The 25098-nt window shown below is 43.3% G+C and overlaps 1 protein-coding gene across 1 annotated transcript in view; it reads right to left on the bottom strand.

The window, feature by feature from the left end:
• The window catches only part of CHUK (component of inhibitor of nuclear factor kappa B kinase complex), a 32379-nt gene that overhangs the window by 4512 nt on the left and 2769 nt on the right, over nucleotides 1–25098 (bottom strand). The window contains exons 4-18 of the mRNA XM_068687800.1: nucleotides 24202–24271; nucleotides 21719–21807; nucleotides 20977–21066; nucleotides 20648–20772; nucleotides 19573–19680; nucleotides 17428–17563; nucleotides 15856–16050; nucleotides 15434–15536; nucleotides 14247–14370; nucleotides 10637–10788; nucleotides 9464–9525; nucleotides 6771–6880; nucleotides 4631–4680; nucleotides 3788–3884; nucleotides 2809–2956 (exon numbers count right to left, since the gene is read on the bottom strand). Coding sequence (XP_068543901.1) covers nucleotides 2809–2956; nucleotides 3788–3884; nucleotides 4631–4680; nucleotides 6771–6880; nucleotides 9464–9525; nucleotides 10637–10788; nucleotides 14247–14370; nucleotides 15434–15536; nucleotides 15856–16050; nucleotides 17428–17563; nucleotides 19573–19680; nucleotides 20648–20772; nucleotides 20977–21066; nucleotides 21719–21807; nucleotides 24202–24271 — 1659 coding nt within the window. The remainder of the gene's footprint in view (nucleotides 1–2808; nucleotides 2957–3787; nucleotides 3885–4630; nucleotides 4681–6770; nucleotides 6881–9463; nucleotides 9526–10636; nucleotides 10789–14246; nucleotides 14371–15433; nucleotides 15537–15855; nucleotides 16051–17427; nucleotides 17564–19572; nucleotides 19681–20647; nucleotides 20773–20976; nucleotides 21067–21718; nucleotides 21808–24201; nucleotides 24272–25098) is intronic.

Below are 25098 nucleotides of genomic sequence, written 5' to 3'. Positions count from 1 at the left end.
GCCAAGAAGGCCAACAGCATCCTGGCTTGTGTCAGGAATAGTGCAGCCAGCAGGACCAGGAAGGTGATCGTCCTCCTGTACTCTGTTCTGGTGAGGCAGCACCTCGAGTGCTGTGTTCAGCTTTGGGCCCCTTGTTACAAGGACATTGAGGCCCTGGAGCGTGTCCAGAGAAGGGCTACAAAGCTGGTGAAGGGCCTGGTCCACAAGTCCTGTGAGGAGCGGCTGAGGGCGCTGGGGGTGTTTGGTCTGGAGAAGAGGAGGCTCAGGGGAGACCTCATTGCTCTCTCCAGCTACCTGAAAGAGAGGTGTGGGGAGCTGGGGGTCGGCCTCTTCTCAAAGATAACTAGTGACAGGACTAGAGGGAATGGCCTCAAGTTTCACCAGGGGAGGTTCAGGTTGGGAATTAGGAGACATTTCTTAGAGAGAGGGATTAGGCATTGGAATGGGTTTCTCAGGGAGGTGGTGGAGTCACTGTCCCTTGGGGGTCCCAAGGAAAGGCTGGATGTGGTATTTAGGGACATGGTTTAATGGGTGATAGCAGTGGTAGGGGGATGGTCTTGGACATCTTTTGATGATCTTGGACATCTTTTCCAACTTTAATGATTCTACGATGGTTCTGCAAATAGCTGGTGCCAACTGCACATAAGTCACCTGTGCTATGCATGGCATGTATTTTACAATGAGGAATTTGGAGGAGGTGTCTATTGGGTTTACATGACAAGGTTTGGGTAGTGAGGTGGGGGTGCAGGGGTGGGCAGGAGCTGTCCTGTGTTAGAGAAGAGCCAGCTCCAAAAGAGACCTGCTGTGGGCCAGAGTTGAGCCAGTGAGCAATGCTGGTTGAGTCTCTGAAAGGGCACATTGAAGAAAGGATAAAAAATGCTGCACAGCAGCTGGAGAAAGTGAGTAAGAAAATATGAGGGCAGTAACTGTGCAGACACCAAGATCAGTGAAGGAGGGCAGGAGGTGCTCCAGGTACCACACAGAAGTTCCCCTGCAGCCTGTGGACAGAACCATTGTGATGCTGTCTGTCCCACTGCAGCCCATGGAAGAACCCATGCTGGAGCAGGTGGACGTGCCTAGAAGGAAGATGCAGCTTGTGGAGAAGAACCCATCCTGGAGCAGGTTTGTGGAAGCAGATGCGACCTGTGGGGGACCTATGCTGGAGCAGTCCTTTGCTGAAGGACTCCATCCCATCCAAAGGAGCAGCTTGGGAAGGAATGCATCCCATAGGAGGTACCCTGCACTGCAGCAGGGGAAGAGCATGAGGAAGAAGGAACATCAGAGATGAAGCATTATGGACTGACTGCAACTCCCATTCCCCATCACTTGTGCTGCCCAGGGCAGGAACAGGCAGAAGAACAGAGATTGAAGTTGAGTGTGGAAAGAAAGGGAGTGTGAGCAAAAGTGTTGTTTTTTTTTTTTTTTTTCTTCAGTTCTCACTGTCCTACTGTTATCAACTGGCAAAAAATTAAATTAATCTTCTCCAAGCTGAGTCTGTGATGACTGATGGTAATTAGTAAGCAATCTCTGTCCTCATCTCCAACCACAGGTTTCTTCATTTTATTTCTCTCCCTGTCCTGCTTTGGAAGGGAAGTGAGAGCACAGCTGGGTGGGCATATGGAGGCCCACCCACTGTGATATGCCATGTCCTAAACTGTGAGCCATGCACATCAGCAACTATTTTGAGTGTGTAAAGGTTATGTTTCCTATGCTAACCTTAAATGTTAGCATGTGGAAATCAGGAGATTGTTTTGGCCCTACAGTCACTAGAAATGATGCATAAAAAGCCATGTATCCTTACAACACCTTATACTATTCAAGAAAGCACCTATTTCACTTTTGCAGCAATACTATCATAATGATAGGTTTATAAGAGCAGTCTGGAGTTCACCTATCTACTCTGCGCTGGTGCGGCCTCACCTCGAGTACTGTGTGCAGTTCTGGGCACCACAGTATAAAAAGGACATGAAACTGTTGGAGAGTGTCCAGAGGAGGGCTACGAAGATGGTGAAAGGCCTGGAGGGGAAGACGTACGAGGAATGGCTGAGGGCACTGGGCCTGTTCAGCCTGGAGAAGAGGAGGCTGAGGGGAGACCTCATCGCAGTCTACAACTTCCTCGTAAGGGGGTGTCGAGAGGCAGGAGACCTTTTCTCCATTAACACCAGCGACAGGACCCGCGGGAACGGGGTTAAGCTGAGGCAGGGGAAGTTTAGGCTGGACATCAGGAAGGGGTTCTTCACAGAGAGAGTGGTTGCACACTGGAACAGGCTCCCCAGGGAAGTGGTCACTGCACCGAGCCTGACTGAATTTAAGAAGAGATTGGACTGTGCACTTAGTCACATGGTCTGAACTTGGGTAGACCTGTGCGGTGTCAAGAGTTGGACTTGATGATCCTTAAGGGTCCCTTCCAACTCAGGATATTCTATGATTCTATGATTCTATCCCAGTATATGCCTTCTGGTGCTACATGCTCAGGGAACATAAGAACAAGGCTCATGTCGTGCCATGTCATGTGTACTGTACTCCAGCCTCCAGCAGTTTGCCATCTGAGGACTCACTGGAACCAACAACTCTTTTACTGGACTTCTTTTCCATTAATTTGTCTAATGCCTTTCTAAATCTGTGTGAACTATTAGAATCTCAAACTTCCCTTCTCTACAGGAAAGTACCGGTTGTGTGGATATATATATATATATATATATATTTTTTTTTTTTGGCCGTTTTGATCTTGTCTCTTCAGTTTCATTTGATGTTCCCTGGTTCCTGTAATGGAAGGAAGAGCCAACAAGTAATCCAAAAGCTACTTACGCAAGCAATTTTGAGCAAATGCCATATCTCCCTTTGTCTTTTGCCCTGCATCTGCATCACAGAGTTATCAGCTTCTTTGATGTTATTTAAAGCCACTTCAATCTTTGGAAGCAAGTCAATAATCTTCTGCTTGCAGCCCAAGAGCTTGCTGAAATTAAAACAAAACACAGTTACTTTTCTACTTGTGTGGCAATACACTTTGGCAAGACCAAGGTTGCCTCATCTTGGGATTCATGAAAACACCTGTGAGAACAGCCCTTTCCCTTAGCACAACATTGTGATGCAGGTACAATAGCCACAAGACTGGAGAGGCCCCTGGACTTTGCTAAGTCCAGTTAAGACTCAAAAAAGTGGGCAGACAACACACAACAATACCCAGAATATAAGCTATTCTTATATGAGATAAAAAAATTGGTCCTAATGACGATGAACAACAGAGAAACTCAACCACGGTGTGGTGTTTTAATTTTCTTTGGTCTGTGCTGGTCTCTGTGGGCTGACCATACTTTAGCTAGCAACTTTTTTTTTGTGGCATAAGCTACATCTGAAAGTAAAACTAGGTCATGTTTTGTTGATTACTGAGATATACATATTATTTCTTTTGTTGATCTCTTTGAAAATTTAATGAACAAATCAATGTTATCTTCTCAACTGTTACAATGTTCTTTATTTTTAAAAAAATTAATCCCAACCTAAGCACTGGCAGAATTTGTCCCATTTTAGAGCAGCCTCTTGGCTGCTAACAGTACAAACCATTACGTTCTCCTCCCTTTTGCTACTAGTAGCATACATTATCTGTATTTTAAAAGCGTTAGGTGGAAATTCAACTCTGACAAAGGAGCAGAATTAATACTGCTATGAGAAGTTCACATTTGTGAACACATCATCTGGGTTCTGTTCTCCATGGTTTTCCTCTCCTTTCCTGCTACAAAGATACAAATACTGAAAGCTGCATTTGTTTGTTTTTCTGCATAAATACCTGAGATGGCCGAAAAGTTCCTTGAGAACTCGGTCTTGACTCTGAACTGTCTGCACAATAATCTTCACCATGTCCGTGCTGTCACTGTAGGCATGATCTGGAAGGGACATCAATCACCATATAAGTATAATACTCTTCAGTGAGGAGCCACTGTGGATACAGATGCCCAGCACCAAGGAAAGTCACTGAATACGTGCAGTCACATAAACAAACAATTAAAAAAATCTGAAATTAGCTAAAATCTCTCATTAGGCACAGCTTTTCCTTAATGTCTCTTCTCTCCACAGATATGTATACAATTCCAGCAACTCTTGCTGCCCAGATACTGGTTTCAGTAAGGTCTGCATGTGGCTGCCAAACACGTAAGTAACTGACTCTTCCTGCTCATGAGCTACTATGTTCAGAACACCTAACACCCAGACATGGGGCTCCATCCAGTATAATTAAGAGGTAGGAGCAGGAGAAGAAAAGACTGCTCTTTGACTGGAGTGATGACAGAGCTCTTCCTGAATCTGGGGGGAATAAAGGACTACCCTGTAACTGGGACAGGAAAAAAAATGCCTGGAGGCAGACAGACTTCTTCAAGGCTGATGCTCCAAGTCTGAAAATTGTAGGACAAACTCATGTCTGAGGAACAGTGCTACAGGAATTTGGGAGCGCTCTAGGCTGAGCAAGAAGAAGAAATCAGTTTGAGGTATGCTCTTGAGTCTGGGTAGCTTTAATACAATCATTTTCCTTCTAAACATTATTTTCAGGGTTGCAGAATTTGAGTTCAGAAAAATTAGCAAAAATTAGTGGTCAGGTACAAATTCAGAACAGTCTTTGAACAATCTACTTCCATACCTGGTGGTCTTGTTTTTAATTGCTTGTACAGGTCTATGGCTCTCTGTTCCCTTTGAAAAGAAGAAAATTATTCGTACATGTATCAACAAAGAGATGACTCAAGAAAAAAGCAAACAACATAACAACATTATAATAAAGTTATGCCTTGCTGAACCTTATACTTTGGAGATGCCACCTTCTGTTGCAAGTGCACAAGTATGGTATTTGGGATACAGTTAACAGTCTTCCTGTGATGGAAGTCAAGACTTTCTTAAATGCAGTCTCTCTTTTCCTGTGATTATGCGTTTTCTTCTCAGACAACCACACTAACTGGAGGTTATTTTTAGTGTCAAATTTTCATGTGGCTCAGATGTGTATTCATTCTGTGGTATCTTTAATTGTGAAACTTAATTTTCAACTATAGGTACTTCTGCACAACTGCCTGAAAAATTCTTGTTCCTGTTCTGCTTACTTTGCCTGGGCAATTTCACAGTGAAATTCTGCAAACAGAAAGATAGCCATATCAAAAACAATAGAACAATAGTATTTTTCTTCTTCCCATTAAGTCTATGTTCTTCCTCTCAAATATTTCAAAAGACGAACACTGAACCTTCTACCTTTGAACAAATCTTCGCTTCTAAATCAGAAGTTGGTCACAAACAATCAGTTTAGCCAGTTTTGACACTGCACTTTAGGCTCTCACCAGGCCTCTTTCCTTAATTGCCCCTAGACCACCCCAATATGGTTCCATCACACAAGTTTCTTCTCATGTACATAATTTCTAGCATACTGGACAGTTATCTGTCTTGAGACTCGTGCTTAAGGCAAAGATAGGGAAGAGGTGCTCTTTTCTCCTGTTGCACAGGGAAAAAGAGGTTAGCATCCAGTGCACATCCAGTTTGATGCATCGCACAGGATCCATAGGAATCTTGTGGATGTATCAAATCTTAAGTTGATGCTCTGTGTTATGCTTTGCTACAGCCTAAAAAAAAAATAAAGATTATGAGACCCAAATTGCTCCACTCCTCATTAAGAACAGCAGCACAGAACTTCATCTTCATAGCGTTAGACTAGTATAATCCACAACTTAGGGCATGCTTTAAGCACCCTGAAAATAGCTGATGGAGTCTTCCATGGTCCAAATACTAAAAACAACATTTTAGGAGGCACATTCATTAGTTTAAGCTGATCTGAATATGGGCTACTGCTGCAAGAGGTGGCTTCTCCCTTCCAGTGCTTCCTCCCCTGAAAAAAAATAACTTTAGCTGATCGAGCTCTGCAGAGGGACAGGGGAGAACATGCCATGAACAGGCATGTTTCCTCTCAGAATATTCAATACAGGTTAAATTAACAGATTTAACCTTGGTGGTTATTTGACCCCTCTTATAACTGTCACCTGTGCTCTCAACAACAGCTTGAACTATAATTGCTTCCTAGCACTTCTTAACATCAGTAGTATCTGTTCACTCTTTCATGTTTTAATGCTTTTTAAAAAACAAATACTCAAGTTCCAAAATATTAAAGTATTCATGAGTTTTTCATTTTCTCTGAAATCATACTAAAGTTATTTAACATGATTTTACAATGAACTCCTAATTTTCTCACGAAACATTGTAAATTCACTCTTCCCCAGTGCCAAAAGAAATCCTCTGCATTTTTGAGACCAAGATATTCATATTTTGGGCCCATCCTATTCTTAGATGAAGTCTCATAGTCAATGACAGAAAAGCATCCTGTTTTCTCCAGCTGTGTTCTCCAGGTTTCCCCAAGTCTAGTTATTGTGTGGCTGCAATTAAGTTAGATAAGCTAGGTAAGCTTGCTCCTGTGACTTCTACTGTGACTAATCTTTCTTGGACATCTAGCTTTCTGACAGATCAGTGTCAATCTGCCTTGCCATGTTGCTAACTGATCAGTTAATCTTCAAGATGAAGGCAAAGCATACATCACAGAAAGTGGGACTTCCCCTCTTACCAGCAGAATGATCTTAAACTGACTGCAAAGCTACTCTGTACACTCGGTTTGCATAAAAAAAAAAAAAGCGAGGACCGCATTTCTAAAGTGTTGACAAAACAGCCATTAAAAAAGACAAAAAATATCGCTCAAACACCGAAGTCCACAAAATCCATTCATGTACAACAAAAACAGCAAGCAAAGGACTTACAGACTCTCCATGACTTCTCCTTGGCGTCTTGCGTATGGACTCTTCTGAAGCTCCACAATCTCTGTGTGCAGAGCCATAATCTGTTCATCTAGATATCCGATATCTTCAGCCTAATGGGGAAACATAGCTGCAAATCAAACTGAAGGAGATAGAAACTACCAGAATACACACTTGGGGAACAGGCAGACTTCAGCAGACAAAGGCTCTTCAACATGGCTGCTGCTGTAATAACTGAGGTCATTATTAGTACCTTCTCAGTGATGGTATCACCTCCATCCACATCTCTGACAATCACACTGGATGGGAAAAAATAACTTCTATATAAATCACAGTGCTTTAAGATGCACACTTCAAACACACACTGGCTCTACAAATGTTCCAGCAACGGAGAATTTTTCCCCTGCTCTTACAGAATGAATGAAGGATGTTCTCATTTATTTCACACCTCCATATGCTGGGGGCGTAAAATAAATCTGCATTTTGGTCTGATATATTTCTAGTATTTCATACCTTCTTCAGAGCAAGGTACCAACCTCATACCAAGCTCCCCACGTGACTTAGATGAGGCAACCATCAAGAAACTTCTTAAGCATGAGGACTAGCCAAGTGGTGCCTGACACGCACCAGAGGTCTCTGGTAGCATGGTAGAGAAGACACAGGCTAACATCTTTGTACCATGGACTGGGCATGGATCACACAATATAACTGGATGGCAAAGAAACTGCCTTCCTGATAAAGTATTTTGCCGTATTTCAGCTTTTTCTTTCTGACTTGGGGCTGTAGGATCTGCAGAAGGAGTATTTTCTGGAATGTACTTGGTGCTGAAGCTGCAGAAGTACTTGGCATGAGTCTGTGTAAGTGGGATGTGACCCCTTGACCAGAAAAGGACATCTTGAAAGTAAAGAACAAACCAAGAAGAGGAGAAGTCACGCATGGTCAAAAGAGACTCAGACTGTGAGAAAAATGTGAAGTTAACCCTGTTGTCAGAGTCTCTATCTGGAGCACGATGGCTCACAGACTGTGTCTCACAGAAGTTAAGGTGCTCTCTAGATAGTCTAAGATACCACTGTATACTAAGTGGTAAAATATTTTCCATTCCTGATAAACGTTATGTGGTGTGACTACTTATTGGACTACACAGCTTGAAGACAGAACATAATTCTGATACTCTGAAAAGCAAACAGATGTTGATGCTTTTGGTTTTCTGGAAACAGCCATCAACAGCTTTCAATTATTCTGCTAGAAGCAGCTTCCATTCTATCTTTCTTGCTTTCTAGAAGGAACTGTATTGGGTTTACGTGACAAGGTTTTTGTAGCACAGGGCTGTAGGAGTGGCCTCTGTGCAAAGAGAGCAGGAGTTGCCCCCATCCTGGACGGAGCCAGTTCCAGCTGGCTTCAAAAGGTACCTGCTGCTGGACAAAGCAGAGATGCTATCAGTGGTGCTGTCATAACCTATTTAAGGAACGGCAAAAAATGCTATGCAACAACGGTGAGAGAGGAGTGAGAAAAGTATGAGAGAAGCAACCCTGCAGACACCAAAACCAGTGAAGGAGGGAAGGAGGTGCTCCAGATAGGAAAGCAGATGTTTCCCCGCAGCCTGTGGAGGAGCATGTCAGAGCAGGCATCCATGCTGCAGCCCGAGGAGAGCGCCCAAAGGAACAGGTGGGTATGCCCTGAAGGAAGCTGCAGCTTCCATTAGAAAAGAAGAAGCAACAGCCTTTGACAATAAACTTTTACACTCATCCTACTTCTGAACCTAATTTTCATAGCTAGAATTTTACTCTTTCCCTATTAAGGTCTGGACAGAACTGTAAGCAGAATTAGTCTGACTCCTCACTGCTTTCAGTGGAAGTAGAATTAAAATGCTCATTCCTCAAAAATGGAGATCAGAATTCTAAGCAGTAGATAAATTTCAACTAAACCTTCTTGTAGGACTAACTAGCTGAGAAACAGAAAGCCATTACATCAGCTCAGCTGTCTACAAACGAAGACAACGTTCTACAAACGAAGAGGTTCTTCACTGAGAGGGTGGTTGCGCACTGGAACAGTCTCCCTAGGGACATAGTCACTGCACCAAGCCTGTCTGAATTTAAGAAGCGTTTGGACTGTGCTCTTAGTCACATGGTCTAAAACTCTGAGTAGACCCGTGCGGTGCCAGGAGTTGGACTTGATGATCCTTAGGGGTCCCTTCCAACTCAGGATATTCTATGATTCTATGATTTAATTTCTTTTACCAAAACCTAATTTGCATATTTACTTGCAAAATCCAAACAAATGTATGTCTGTACTCCTCAATGAAGTAATGCCATTTTGAAACCACTGTTTAGTAAGGGATTGGTACTATTTTCAGCTTCAGCAATGCAAACTTGTGTGTGTAACAAAACCAACAAAGACTCTTGGCTATAGCAACGCTATTTCTTCTCTGCAATAAATAACATTTCTGTAGTCCACCATCCTATACAGACAACTGAGTCTGGTGAAATTTGCATTTGTTTTGTTCAAACCAATAAATCCAAACAACCTTGTGACTGAGGACTGTTTCTTTTCAATGCTCCCACCTGTACCCATGATTTTCGCATTCTCACAGCATAAAGTGTATCAAATAGACTAAAGGGACAAAGCAACACACGACAGTTGAAGTTGCTGTCACATCCTTTACAGAGAGATAACAAAGTCTCTTTAATATCACCTACCTGGGCACACTGTGAAGCCTTCTCTTCCATCTCCTTCCATGCTTTGAGCATCTTTTCTGAAGCTTAAGCGAAGAGATTTGTTAATTTAAAAAAAGCTATAGATAACAAAAATAAAGCATGACCTGAACTTTGCATCTATCAGTTGAATTTAAACACAAACAGCATAAGGCCAAATCTCCAAGCAGGAGCCATAAATCCGGAGATCAGAGAGAGCCAGCAAAGCCACAATGTAACAGAAATTCCAAGCTGACTTTAACTTGAAGCAAACTGTTTGATAGGATTTCACTGTTTGCAAGCACTGGTCTAAAATGGCTTTGAGTCTTTAAACACCATTATTAAGCTCAACAACTGCGACATTTGATTAAACACAGACTGTACAAAAACAGTTCAGTGAGTACTGCTATTTTCCATCATCATCCTTCTGTCCAGTTATAGTTTTTGACTCAAGTTTCACTTTCTAGCCATATGTCCAAACTATGCATAAATTGCTACTGTCCCCTGAATAATATTTGTAATATCCAAACATTTCTACAACATTAAAACTGCAGTTAGGTCTTTTTTTTACCTAATCTCTCAACCTGACTTGTGCTACCTCCTGATTCCAGCCACCACAAGATTGCTCTTTCAGCACTGTTCAAAACAGGTGTTACAATTACCACCTTAGTTTCTTTTGCCACAGATGGTTAGTAGCCCTCCTACTGCATATCAAGTGCAACAACTCTGCCCTTCACTTTATGCCCACTGACCATTCCAAATCAGTAAAACCTTGAAAAAATAAACAGCAAACACTTACAACATGAGTATGTGGCAGAATGGGCACTGTTGTATATCTTAAATTATAAAAAAGTGACATCATTCACAGGGAGCCATGTGCTACAGCAGCCCAATGTTCCTTTATTTTCTTGGCTTAATATTAGTGGGGAACTAACTACTTGTTTCACTGTGCCTGAAGGTACACAAACATCTTTTACTTATTATCTTCCTGCCTTTGCTTGTGTCAAACTCTTCTCTTGCATTTACTCCCAGCAAAGACATAAAGATGCTGAGGAACAGAATGGCAGCTCCTGCATTCATTTTCTTTTAAGCTAGCTCCTACCCATAGTCCTTCATAGTCAACCTGATCCTTTACAGGATCAGGAAAGAAACTCAGGCGAGTATTACACAAATACGTACATATGCCATAAGCCATCTGGTCGCTGTATCTCTCCAGGTCGAGGCGAATGCTCTGACGAAAGAATTCCAGCTTTGCTTTCAGTTGCTGAGATGCTGATACCATATTGTTTTTCATTTTGATTAGGTTGGCATTATACCGAAGGAGACTCAGCCTAACAAGTGAAACAAGAACAGCACATGTTAGTTGAAAAGTGTATGTGGACTTATGTAGCCAGAGCCCAAAGAAGCTGTCACATCACCTGAAGGAAAGACACAGCAAAAAATTGCCTAGGATCTTTGGAACAGGGAGTCTTGGTGGGGCCACAGACTCACATCCACAGAAGCTGCAGGTGCTCAGCAAGCAAAAGAGAAAGTACTTCCACAGTTCCTCCCTCCCTCCCTCCCCCCCCAATTAAACACTCTTCGCAGTGTGGACTACTTTTAGCATATATGGACTCCTGTAGCACATGTGGCTCCGTGTGAATGATGTCACAGAATTGAAGGGGTTGGAAGGGACCTCGAAAGATCATTAGGTCCAACCCCCCTGCCAAAGCAGGTTCCTTAGAGCAGGCTGCCCAGGTAGGTGTCCAGATGGGCCTTGAATATCTCCAGAGAAGGAGACTCCACAACCTCCCTGGGCAGCCTGTCCCAGCGCTCCATCACCCTCACTGTGAAGAAATTCTTTCACATGTTGGTGTGGAACTTCTTGTATTCCATTTTGTGGCCATTGCCCCTTGTCCTATCCCCGCAAACCACTGAAAAGAGGTTGGCCAAATCTCTTTTTTGTGGGAGGTGTGTCTCCCACACCTCCGGTATTTATACACATTGAGGAGATCCCCTCTCAGTCTTTTCTCCAGGCTGAAAAGACCCAGGTCTCTCAGCCTTTCCTCACAGGGAAGATGCTCCAGGCCCTGTATCATCTTTGTGGCCCTCCGCTGGACTCTTTCCAGGAGATCCCTGTTTTTTTTGTACCAGGGAGCCCAGAACATGGTCACAGTACTCCAGGTAAGGCCTGACCAGGGCAGAGTAGAGGGTGAGGATCACCTCCCTTGACCTGCTCCTTTTAACGCACACCAGGATCCCATTAGCCCTCTTGGCCATGAGGGCACACTGCTGGCTCATGGTCAACCTGTCATCCACCAGGACCCCCGGGTCCTTCTCCTCAGAGCTCCTCTCCAGCAGGTTGTCCCCCAGCCTGTACTGATACGTGTGGTTGTTCCTTCCCAGGTGCAGGACTCTGCACCTTAGACCTCATTTGTTTTTTTCCTGCCCATCTCTCCAGCCGGTCCAGGTCTCACGGAACTGCAGCACAGCCTTCTGGCGTGTCAGCCACTCCTCCCAACTTTGTGCCATCGACGTACTTGCTGAGGGCGGACACTACTCCCTCATCAAGGTCGGCGATGAAGATGTTGAACAAGATTGGACCCAGCACCGACCCCTGGGGAACACTGCTAGTCACAGGTCTCCAGTTGGATTCTGCGCTGCTCATCACCACCCTGTGAGCTCGGCCAGTCAGCCAGTTCTCAATCCACCTTACTGTCTGCTCCTCTATCACACACTTTCTCAGCTTTGCTATCAGGATGTCATGGGAAACAACAGTATTGAAAGCCTTGCTAGTCAAGGTAGATGACATCCACTGCTCTCCCCTCATCTACCCAGCTGGTGATGGCATCATAGAAGGCAACAAGGTTGGTCGAGCACGACAACTTCCCCTTGGTGAATCCATGCTGACCACTCCTCGTAACCTTCTTCTTCTCTTACAATTGCCTGGAGATGGCATCCAAAACAAGCTGTTCTAATACCTTTCCAGGGACAGAGATGAGACTGACTGGCCTGTAGTTTCCTGGATCGTCCTTCTTGCCTTTCTTGAAGACCAGAGTGACATTGGCTATCCTCCGATCTTCAGGCACCTCTCCTGTTCTCCAGGACCTTTCAAAGATGATAGAGAGCAGTTCAGCAGTCACCTCTGCCAACTCCCTTAGCACACGTGGATGCATCCCATTGCGACCCATGGATTTGTGTGCATTGAGCCCACTCAGACGCTCCTCAACCACTCCTTTGTCAACAAGGGGGGAGATCTCCACTTTCAAGAATCTTTCTCCTCCCTCCACAGTTGAGGAGTCCCCAGGGGGGAGTCCCTGAAGCAAAGAAAGCATTCAGTATCTCCGCCTTCTCAGCGTCTCTCATTACCAGGACACCCCCCTCATTCAGCAAGGGACCCATGTTATCCCTAGTCTTCTTTTTACTGTTTACATACTTAAAAAAAAAAAAAAAAAAAAAAAAGCCTTCTTATTATCTTTTATCTCTTTTGCAAGCCTCATCTCTCGGTGGGCTTTAGCCTTCCTTGTCATGTCCCTGCAGGCCCTGATAACACTTCTATACTCCTCTGAAGAGGACAGGCCCTTTTTCCACATTCCATAAACCTTCCTCTTCCTTTTGATCTTACCGATGAGCTCTTTGCTCATCCATGCAGGTTTCCTGCCCACCTTCCCCAATTTCCTACTCTTAGGAATGCACAGATCCTGAGCTTGGAAGAAATGCTGTTTAAATGTAGCTCAGCTCTCAACATGCACCCTTGCCTTCTAGCAACCTAGCCCACGAGATACTCCCAAGCAGGCTTGGAAGAGGTCGAAGTTGGCTCTCCGAAAGTCCAGGGTAGCAATCCCACTTTTAGCCTTACTTCTTATGTCACCTTTTTTTTTTATCATTTGAGATACAGAACAGTGCCCATTCTGCCACTCAGTCATAGGATGAAACCTAAAAATGTAGCAAACAGTTCCGTGGATTCTGTCACCAGTTCCATGGATTCTGCAAAACAACTGTACTGGGCTGCGCTGGCAGGAGCACTGCCAGCAGGCTGAGGGAGGTGATGTGATCCCTTCCTTCTGCCCTTCTGCTCAACTGCGGTGAGATCACACCTGGAGTTGGGTCCAGGTTTGCTCTCCCCAGTACAGGAGAGATGTGGAACTACTGCAGAGAGTCCAACGAAGATGATTAAGGGACTGGAGTCCCCCTCCTATGAGGATGGACTGAGAGAGCAGGGACTGTTCAGCCTGGAGCAGAAAAGGCTGACTGAGGATCAGCATGTGCAAATACCTGAAGAGAGGGTATAGACTGAGCCAGGCTCATTTCAGTGGTGCCCAGTTACAGGATAAGATGCAATGGGCCAAAAATGAAAACACAGGAGGTTCCATCTGAACATCAGGAAACAAGCTTTTACTGGGTGGGTGACGGGGCACTGACACAGGTTGCCCAGAGAGGTTGTGGGGTCTCCCTCCTTGGAGATCTTTCCAGGTTGTCTGGATGTGGTCCTGGGAAAGCTGCTTGAGCAGAGGTTAGACCAGATAACCTCCAGACGTCCCTGCCAAACTCAGCCATTCTAGAAGTCTGTGACTATATTCAATGTTCAACTTTCTTTAATTATTATTAACATCAGGAACTACGCAGTAAAATTCAAGGAGTGGAACTATTTCCAAGCCCAGAAACTCTTTATAATGTAAAAGTACAGAAGAGCAGAGGGCTGTAAAAGTTTTGGTAATCAAAAGTCCCCTGAGATGTACATTTCCATTCAAACAGTCTCCATGCTTACGTAATACTTACTGTATCTCCAGAATTAGGAATAACAACTTACATGGCAGCTCTCTGGCCCTGGAAAAGCCTGCTATAATCTTCTTTTAGGCCAATCACATAGTGAACTGCTTCTGCCCATACCTTGCGCAGCTGAGAAATTGGCAGTTGGATTTTACTATCCTGTACTGAATGCAAGAAAAACATGACTGTACATAAATGAAAGAACAACTGTAGAAAAGGAGTCTAGTGCTTACACCATTCCCAATTCCTGATTTAGGTGGCTAAACTAAGAGATCAAGGCATGTAAGAGCTGCTTATTTGTTACATGGTGATGCTTAAGCACATACATGTATAAGCTTTTCATGTTACAGTTCCCAGGTACTGGCCAGACAGTAGCTCATGTTTAAACTCACAGCTAAGATTTCTTTGAGCATTTTGGTTTTTGGCACTACAAGTCATGGACTAACACCACATGAAACACGGCAGAACCCATGACTGGTTTTATCCAATAACTCTGTTACCTGAAGTACTTGCTTAAGCTATCAAAACAAATTTAGTTGCTCTCTTTAACCAACTGACACTGGTCACTGTCCTGACACGTGTTTCATCTGAAATTGACTTCCAATCTTCTTTACATTTCCCTCCAGATTCCTGAAGTAGATACCTAAGGAAAAGATGTAGGATTCACATGGATTCCCCTATAGAGACGAGGAACTGTCAGTACACTGGTATATCAGTGAGCATGCTGTAAAAAGCCTTAGCCCCAGGATACATGTATTCAGCAGAACAGGGCAATACAAAGGGATTCACCAGACTAAAACAGTCCAACATATAGAAAACAAACAAACACACAGAATCAACCTGAGTGTCAGTAAAAGGAGACAGGGAAATCCTGCAGAATCAGGCCAAAAAAAATAAATCTATTTAACAGTAACTGGTACGTGTCATGAGGCATTTCCTTTACACGCAGCATCCTTGCAGATGTCTCCTGTCCTTTGACACTGTTTTTTTCTTTTGTAGAGGTATAGTAGGTCAGGCAATAAATGCTTTGACCTGTTAAATCTACAAAACATGGAAATACAGCACCGTAGATGAAACTTTGTTAGGCTGCTCCAGGTTCTTGAACAGTTCTCTTTGAACTAGAGGCTGCCCTTCAAGATATACACAGAGATCTGTAAGACAAATCTACCTCCATATTAAGTGAGAAGCAATGCTTTCAGGTCCGAGGGGTCCTCCAGCATTACTTACCAATGTAATTTACACAGTCGGACAGACTCCGAGAAGCAAAGGGTCCATCATAGACAGTTTTGCTTTTATCAAACAAATAGACCATATAGCTATCCCAGCCTCTCTGGTGAGGAAAAAGAACATGAACGTGAGAAATCCTGGTTACAACATGAGTTAATTATTGTTGACAGAAACTCATCTGGTACCTTAAAAAAACACATTTTAATGGATCCTACAGAAACACAGGACCATTTGCTAGCAAGTTACTTTAAATAAAGATTTAGAGTATAACCACAGGAACCTAATTTACATTACCCAATAAAGAAAATAATGCTGCATAGAGTAAACTCCCCAGTGGGAAGAGAACAAGGCAATTAATCTTTCCTAAGATTTTACATTTCCTGAGAATGTGAAAGGCATTAAATGAACAGAATCATTCTTACTACGCCTTCAATAACACATTGGGAAGCAGGCTTCCGGGGGTCCAGGCAAATTCCCGTTTCCAAGAGCAGTTCCTGATTACCAGTACTTATTCCAGTTTCATACTCAATCCGAGTCTGAAGGGAATGAAGGCTTTCCTCGGGATGCAAGAGAAATGAAACAATCTTGGCAGAGGTCATATTTAGGATATGTACTATCTGTAAAAAGAGTACAAGTTAATTACAAATCACTGGCTGTCAAAGACAAAGGATACAAAAGCGTGAGAGGGAACATGTAGCAATAAGTGGAAATTAGGCTAAGAGCATAATTTGAGTTTTGATGGCCACAATAATCAAGTAGGCTGAAGGAGCTGGGCTTGTTCAGCCTAGAGAAGAGGAGGCTCAGGGGTGACCTTATTGCTCTGTATAAGTACATTAAAGGAGGCTGTAGCGAGGTGGGGGTTGGTCTGTTCTCCCATGTGCCTGGTGACAGGACGAGGGGGAATGGGCTGAAGTTACGCCAGGGGAGTTTTAGGTTAGATGTTAGGAAGAATTTCTTTACTGAAAGGGTTGTTAGGCACTGGAACGGGCTGCCCAGGGAGGTGGTGGAGTCACCATCCCTGGAAGTCTTCAAAAGACATTTAGATGTAGAGCTTAGGGATATGGTTTAGTGGGGACTGTTAGTGTTAGGTCAGAGGTTGGACTCGATGATCTTGAGGTCTCTTCCAACCTAGAAATTCTGTGAAGTAAAAGCCCCATAACAAAAAATTCAAAGCCTGGGCCTTTAACTTTTAATGTCAGAGAAAACTATCATCAAACCCAGTGACAGCTTTTGTAAGCCATTCTGCAGCTTAATTACATCAACAGAATAGCAACAAGCTAGAAAAAAGGCCATCTTCAATCCTGTTGTTTTTGATGTTAGCCAACATTGCTCCTAAGAAGGGGAGTCTCACATCTCTTAATTCCTCCATATAAAAAAAAGCATTTACACACCTCTGCATATCTTCTCATTGCTTTCTCTAGTTTTACTGTATCTGGGTGGAGACTGCAGGACCCAAACCCCACCACAATATACAGATTTTTTCAAGTCCCAATTATTGGCACATTTCTTGCTTCTGTCTCCAATTCCTCTGGAATCCTTCCAGATCAGACCGAACTGTCCTCTGGCTTCTGCACGCACTCGCCTCAGCTAATCTCACTGCAGCAAAGCTCCAACAAATTACTTGGAGGGGGACAGTCAAGCGAATACAATCCTTGCTCTACTACACATAGTAGTACATGGGCCTGGAAATCACAGCATCAGTAACAGTGTTCAAAAATAACAGTCATTAGAAAATATTAAACCATCACTTGAGCTTGCTGAGTCCTTATTAAGGTGACAGGCAGGAATATAGGGCCATTCTTCTAGAGAGATTAATATAACTGGTGATATTTTACCTTCAAATATGTACTGGACATGCTGCATATATACTTCCCAGTATCAACAAAAACATTCCTCATGATCCACAAGTTTGATGATGCCAGGATTATAGCCTTGCTCCACTGAATGCAATTTCTGTCCTCTGCTTTCAGTAAACCCAATAAAACTACGCTCACCTTCAGATTGAGTATGTGATCCATTACTACGAAACATTTTGGACGACTGGTCTCAGGATCAAAACCTCCACCCCTCTGTTGTGGATCCCAATTCAGCATCAGTTGCAACCAGTTTTCCATGGGTTCTACAATTAAACTAAACAATAATAACTTTATAAACAGAAGAGTGATGAGAAAGAGAAGACAGATATTCTGCCACGCTAAACCCACTTAGGATACCAGAGTCTTACAAAAGCAGTAAGGTTACAAGGACATCTCAAAGAATAGTACACAGTGCAGAAAGCTCAAAGCACTATGTAACTCTGTATTTCATTCTCAACTTCAGTACTTTTCCTCGAAGTTTGCCTGGGTCAATGAGTTGTGCTGCACCTGCTGGGCACTTTAGCACTTGTGTCTTTAGATAAGTGACAAATACCCTGAGTCTGACTTCTGACTTGATTAGAATTCTTTATTCTTCCTTATTTGGGTTGGAGGCACTCCCAGAGGTTTCTCAGTCTGGGCATTGCTCCCCAGCAGGGCCAGTGCCACAGATCCAGCAGGCTGCACAGGGCTGTATCAAGGATATAAGCATGAAGAATTCCCACTGCCTGGGCCTGTCCCATGGATGCATTACTAACATATGAGGAAACTTTTTCTTATGTCAAATTTCACTTCCTTTTTTTTAAACTTGCACTGTGGCCTTCTGTCCTTTCATTTTGCCCCCTGTTATGAGTCTGAATCCACTGTCTCTGTAATGTCCCACTAGACAGTGGGAGACAAAAATTAGATCCCCCTTTGCCTTCTTTGTCGGTCTGAACAAGCACAGCTTCAGGGACATCTTTTTTAATACACTTGGCAGGCTCTGACCATCTTTGTGCCCTTTGCTGGGCTTGCTGCAGTTTTTACCCATCACAAGTACTAGAAGCCTTTGCTTTCACAGAGCAGCTAATTCAAGTACCTGTGACTAAGTTATATTAGAAGTGCTTAAGACCTGGTTTATGATATTTAATACCATCAAATTTTCAGGTAGATAATACTCAGTGGCCGTGTGATAATGGGTGGAAAGCAGTGACAGAGCTCACACGGCAAGGTGAACTGCTACCATATTATTTATAGCACCACTCTCATTGGAGAGCCCAAACTATCAAAAAAAGAGCCACTGTGGCTATAGGCTATTCATAGAATCACAGAACGGTGTGGGTTGGAAGGGAACTTAAAGCCCATCCATTTCCAAGTCCTGCCATGCACAGGAACACCTCCCACCAGCCCAGGCTGCCCAGAGCCCCATCCAAGTTGGCCTTGGGCACTGCTGGGGTGGGGCATCCACAGCTTCTCTGGGCAGCCTGTGTCAGTGTCCCACCACCCCCACAGGGAAGAATTTCTTCCTAACGTCCCAATTCACCCATGTTGTAACCCCCTGTTGTGGTTTAACATGGCCAGGAACTAAGCACCACACAGCCATTTGCTCACCACCTGCTGATCGTTGCCCAGCCTATCCCCAAAGCAGCCGGTCCCCCCACCGAGGCCAGCCCTCCCATATTAATTGTTCAGCATGACCCCAGATGGTGCGGAATACCCCTTTGGCCAGTTCGGGTCAGCTGTCCTGGGTCTGTCCCCTCCCAGCTCCTGCTGCACCCCCAGCCTGCCCACTTGCAGGACAGAGCGAGAACCTGAAAAGTCCTTGGCTTGGTGTAAGCACTGCTCTGCAACAATTAAAACATCAGTGTGATATCAACATTATTCTAATCCTAAATCCCAAACACAACACCATACCAGTTACTAAGAGAAAAGTTAACTCTATCCTAACCGAAACCAGGACACCCCATCATAGCAGGCCACCAGATTTGTTAGGCACAATCTGCCCTTAGTGAAGTCATGTAGGCTGTCACTAATCACCTCCTGATTTTCCACGTGCCTTGGTGGAGTTTCCAGGAGGATCTTCTCCATGATATTACTGGGCACAGAGATAAGACTGACTGGCCTGTAGTTCCCCTAGTCTTCCTTATTTCCCTTATTAAATACGGGGCTTATGTTTCTCATACTGTATTACTTAACTGCAAATGGTAGCTTGCCTGATGGCTCAAACAGTGTTTAGAAGAAAGACGGACCCTTCTGTTAAAAAGGCAAGCCAAAAAATATCACTTGTAATCACATCATCACACTTACCCACAGACACTATGAGGCTGTGGCAAATGAGTACTAAAGCGAACTTCCCCATTCATCTCTTCAAAAGCAAATATGTGCTTTGGATCCTTCTTCTTGATTTTTTCATGCCTAGAAAATAATTTGTGGATATACTAACAGTTTTACTTTTGTAAAGGGACAAGTTAAATTTGGCATCATCAGGAAGTGCCAAATTATAGCAACTTTAGAAAATAAACTGTTCTTTCAGTGCAAAGAAGACATTTCCAAACAATCCACTTAGAACAACTACCTCCAAGAGGAAGAAACAAACCCTTCCAATTATCTCTGCCTCTGGAAACATTTTCACATCTGCTTGCAAGGACATCTGGAGAGCATTAAACAAAAGGATCAACAGGTAACCCTTCACTGACCCCAGGGCAAGTTTTCCGTATGTTGGAAAAAGTGGGACAAATACTGAATTACTAAAATAATAATGTTTATTCTGTTGCAGAATCACCCTTTTAAATACCTGGCTTACATACAGTACTGATATTGCAAGGCAAGAAGTGGAAATACATAAATAAGCATCTCTGCCCCTTGTTGTAGCTATCACAGAGCAAGAAGAAACTTCCACATGCAAGTTAAAGTCTGTTAGTCCTCACTTTTGTGAAGTTATTTAAAAGCACATCCTATGTGTTTACTACAGAACACGTTGTCTTGTGTGCGTTATTTCTTGCCAAAACATAAGTAACCTCACAGCCTAGGCGAACATAGGACTGTATGACTCCTCCCCATACCTGAAATTTTTCTGACTCTGCTGCTGCCTCAATGCACCATCATTTAACTAACTGACTGGTTTATAATTTTTTTGATTCAAATTTCCCTTTCGAAGGAACTGCTATACCCAGAGGCTATCACATGAGGTAATCAGCACCTATGACAGTATGTATAAATAGCCAATTGAATCACCATTGATGCCATAGAAGAAACACCTATTTCTCCAAAGCTGAACAGACCAACAGCCTCACCATGCAACCAACAATAAATCTGTCATTCCGGTTCACACAGCCCCCTCACTACACACTACAGGTGTTGGGTCCTCTTGAGAATGTCTTACCAGGTGAATGGCTGTAGATTATGTAAGAAAGGTCGAAATCCTGCAATGCACTCAAACACCATCGTTCCAAAGCTCCAGTAATCAACAGTAACAGAGTAGGATTTATTCTCAAAGAGTTCAGGAGCCTAGAAAACAGCATAAAAAGACATTTTGAAAGCAGCGTTTTCAGGCCACAGCTGCCCTGACAGCTGGCACTGGTGCCAGCCCCAGTGCCAGCTGTAGGCTGACAAGGGACCTGTGCAGGTTCTGACACATGCTTCCATGATTCTATAAAATGTGGTAATAACAAATTATTTATATACATCACCCACCTGCCTCCCTCACCTTACCAAATATTGTAATGTTCCAACAAATGAAGTGCATAAACTTCCTTGATCCAGGTCCTTTGCATAACCCAGGTCTATTATTTTGTGAACAATCTGAAAGCAGATTAAATAGTTCATCAAACAACAAACAAAACAAAACCTGTTCAGTGACATCCAGAGCATGCACCTAATAAAGTGGAAAGAGAACAGAAATTCCAGAAAAGGTCCATGGTGAAACTCTGAAATGTGACAGTGTTAAAGCCTGCTGTTTCGCCATGTAAGCTGGCCTCATTCACCTAACTCAGCTTAGACTCTATTTATAGAGCTTGGCCAGTTATAGCTTGGCTGTATCTAGCTTTCTATCCTGGCATTTTAAGTTATTTATTAAAACAGTAACAATAAAGAAAACCCCTTTTATTAAAAAATCCCCTAGGTTGTCTATTTTAACTAGTTTGATTGTATATGCAACTGTCAACCCCACAAACGTACCGTTATCATAAGCTACAATCTCATATCTTTCATATTCTGTTGCATTAAAGGTTCTTGAATGGAAGCAGAAGTTGTTTGACATGGTTTTCAGAATAAGCAGAATAGCATTTGATTCTCCAAGAAGATGTAACTTTTCACAAATTCAGAGTTGAGTTTTCAGCCCAGTTCAATGCCAGAAACTAACCACTCTCTTTTATTTCTCTCAGGCAAAACAGAGATGCTGACAATTTCTAGAAATGACAGCTGGAACACCGCTGACAGAGGCCACATGACCTACCTTCCCACCTTCATCCTGTAGAACAATGTTTTCAGGCTTCAAATCTCTGTGTATAATTTTGTTTTCATGCAAATACTGGATACCAGACCCTGAAAGACACGTGTGATTTAAGAGGGAAAAAAACACACTGATTAAAGACATTGTTAATAAAAATCTAATGTCTCTGATTTTAGAGTTGACAGCAGCACATTTTCACTTAAAAGCGTCACTCAGAACTTGACTTAGATTTATAAGCTTTAAGCATACAGATACAGGACTAGACAAGCCCTGTTCCTCTGCTCTGCAAAAATGGAGGCCATTGTGGGGTTTAGATCTTGTGGTATAACCACAGGTCAAATCCCTTGCCTTAAAGGAGAGAGAGAACAGAGATGAATTATTCTCAAACTTCACAGTTACAACATGAACCATGACATGCAGACAAGAAAAAGGTCTCTAAAACATGCAGACCGTCTGAAACCTCTCTACGTGTCCTCTGTTCTAAGACATTGGTAAATAAGGACAAGATAATGAGAAGGCCTATTTATACTTTTAAGACGTTATGCAAAATACTGTTGTAAGAAAGCACTGACATTCATTATGTAAATGAAACAAGTCCAGCTTTCTTTTGACCTCGAAGTACTGCCAAACAGTGGCTTACAAAGTGTCTCATAAACTTACACTGCGCCCTGAAGAAGTGCAGTGCACATCATTGCTTCAGGGAGGAGACTGTCCAGCTGTGGTAAAACAGAAGCACAGCTGGAGCTAAGGACTCACATCTGGGTAGCCTCTGCTTAGGACTGCATGGAGCAGCAGCCCCATCCGTAACAGCAGCACTGAACTCACTGGCTTAGGGAATCCCTCTCCTGCTGGGGAACCGGTGTGCTTGAAGCAGCATCGCTTTTGTCACTCCCACCCTTAAAAACGTTAATTCCATGGTTGCTTTAAGCTGATCTACATGGGGTCTGTCCCCAGAATGAACACACGTTCCTGAGCTCTCCTTTCCCAGACACAACTTCCATGGCAGCACAAGCATTTATCGGGCTGTGTGATCAGCTTGATCCCGGAGCTGATCCAGCTGGAAAAAAATAAATCAGGTTTTAGCCAGGCTGGTTTCCAGAGCCTACTCCTCACATTGTTATGGGTGAGGCTGGAGGGAACAGGAGCACTCGCCCAAGAACAGGCAAAGGGCAGGATTTTGCCCTGTGGCAAGTTGCCTTGAGGTGACTGTATAGACACTAGCAAAAAAAGAAACATAGCACAAATCCTGCCGGAGAGAAGGGGAAAAAATCAAGTCCGTCCAAAGAACAATGGAGGCTGCTAAATAAAAGGTTTTCTGCTAAGTATCTGCCACAGGACAAATCCATAGACAAAAAAAGACTTTCAAAATCCATTTTTTTTTTTTTATGTCATGATTTTTCAGTCTTGGAGATGTCCAAGTGGAAACAACTAAACAAAAAAAGATCCTGTGAAAGACCCAAGACAGGTATTTTCCTCTCTCCATCATAGGGTACTTTAAATTTTGCTATGCGAAAGGTATTCAGACTGCAAATTGTGTTAATCCAGAAGCCTAGTACTAACCAGCCATGCCTGTAAATTCATTATGGCGTTATTATAAGGGAAAAATTCAACCCGTGTGGCTTATCCACAGTTCAACACTTCATCCCATCAGAGCCCAGCCTCCAGCCTTCACTGATTTATCACTCATTTACACACTTAACAGCTTTTCACTTGTGCATTTCTTCTCCATGGCATTTTCAAATGCCTTGGAAGCCACTGCAGACACAGAAAAGCAGCTATAGCATGAATTTAATACAAAGGCAGCAAAACTCTGCACGTGGAAAAGGAACAGGGATGAAGGAAGATGGGAGTTGCATCCAATTTGGGAAATTCAGCTGCAAGTCCTCTGAGCACTGGAAGGAGAGAAGCATGTTGCTAAACGGGCTGTGAATGTGGAGAGGCCTTTGAGTTCATGCACCTGATCCGCACCTCCAACACTTCTGAGTTGGACTGTTTCCTGTGATTTTTCAAGTGGTGTCATACCCCCCAACTTGAAATGGCTTTTTTTTTTCTTCACCAAACACAATTTCCCTGCTACTAAGCAAACACCACATAGACAAGCCACACTGCAATTTTAGTGCTTCTCAGATTGCTTCTTGCTTTTAGGCATGCACAAGTTGCTTCAGCTGACATGGAGATTGGCATCTGCAGAGCCATGAATTGAATGTTCAGAACAGTAAAACTGCCACCTTAATGCTATGGTTACCAACAAATGATCACTGCACATTTTTTCCAGTCCCTTCCCACAGACATCATTAGTGCAAGTTTCTCATCTCTGTGGTCAGGAGGGACGGACACAAAGTCCATCCTCTGGAACAAAAGCCCAATTTGTTTTTGCTCCCTGATCTTGTTAGTACCCTTCTCAGGGTCAGCTGAAAAAGCAAAATGCCATTACACATAATAAACACATAAAAACAAACAAACAAGAAAGACAGTAGACTACATACCAATGTCGCTAAGCAGAGACAGTATTTGACTTTCCTTAAGTCCACAGCAGTTTTCTGGTTTGTTTAGCAGCTACAGTAAAGAGAAAGATGTTTATACTCATAATGCAACAGTTAGTAGTCTAGAATGTCATCTTACATTCCCTGCCCACATGTCACAGAAAACAGCCATAGTTCAAATGTAACTCTAGTTGAACAGAGTGAAATAAAAGAGGGGATGGGAGGAAAGAAAACAAGTTCAACCAAACAAAAATTCACTGCACTGAGTCAGGGTTGAAAAGAGTTGGGCTGCTAGAATAATAGCACAGAAGCATAAAAGCCATCTGAAGGCAAGAGACTCAGGCAGGGCTGCATGCAACTTAACCAAGCCCTGTTTTGGAGCACCGTCTCCTTCCTGACTGCTCTCCCAAAATGGCAAGAAGCTGCTCAGCACTCAGGCACACTGACTCCGAGATCAACCACATGGTTAACCCTGAAGTAAAAAGCAGATCATGGACCACAATTTGGAGTCTCAGCTCTGCACCCACTCTAAAGTGCTCCTTTATCTCTCCTCTCCCTTGCCCTGAGTATTTTTCCTCTAGAGAAAGGTGTGGTAGAAGTGCTGCAGGACACCCCCTCCTAAATTACCGTCTCAGACAGTGAACACGCCCTTGAATCAATCGGCATGTGATCTGTTTTTTTTTTTTTTTTTTTTCTTTTTTTTTTTTTTTTCACTGAGGACTCTTATAAATGACTGAGGTACCCTGTGCTCTGCGGCCACCCAATGTACCCTTGTACTTCTGCCTGCCTCCGACATCGCAGGCACAAGCAGCAGTCAGACTTCTACAGGAAGAGAAACCAAACTTCACCATCCTGCTCCCTGAACTCTGGGTGTTGCTCTACTGAACAACAAAGGAGGAT

This window comes from Anas acuta, chromosome 7, assembly GCF_963932015.1.
Source record: "Anas acuta chromosome 7, bAnaAcu1.1, whole genome shotgun sequence".
Taxonomy (NCBI): domain Eukaryota; kingdom Metazoa; phylum Chordata; class Aves; order Anseriformes; family Anatidae; genus Anas; species Anas acuta.
This window is presented reverse-complemented; position numbering and strand designations above follow the sequence as displayed.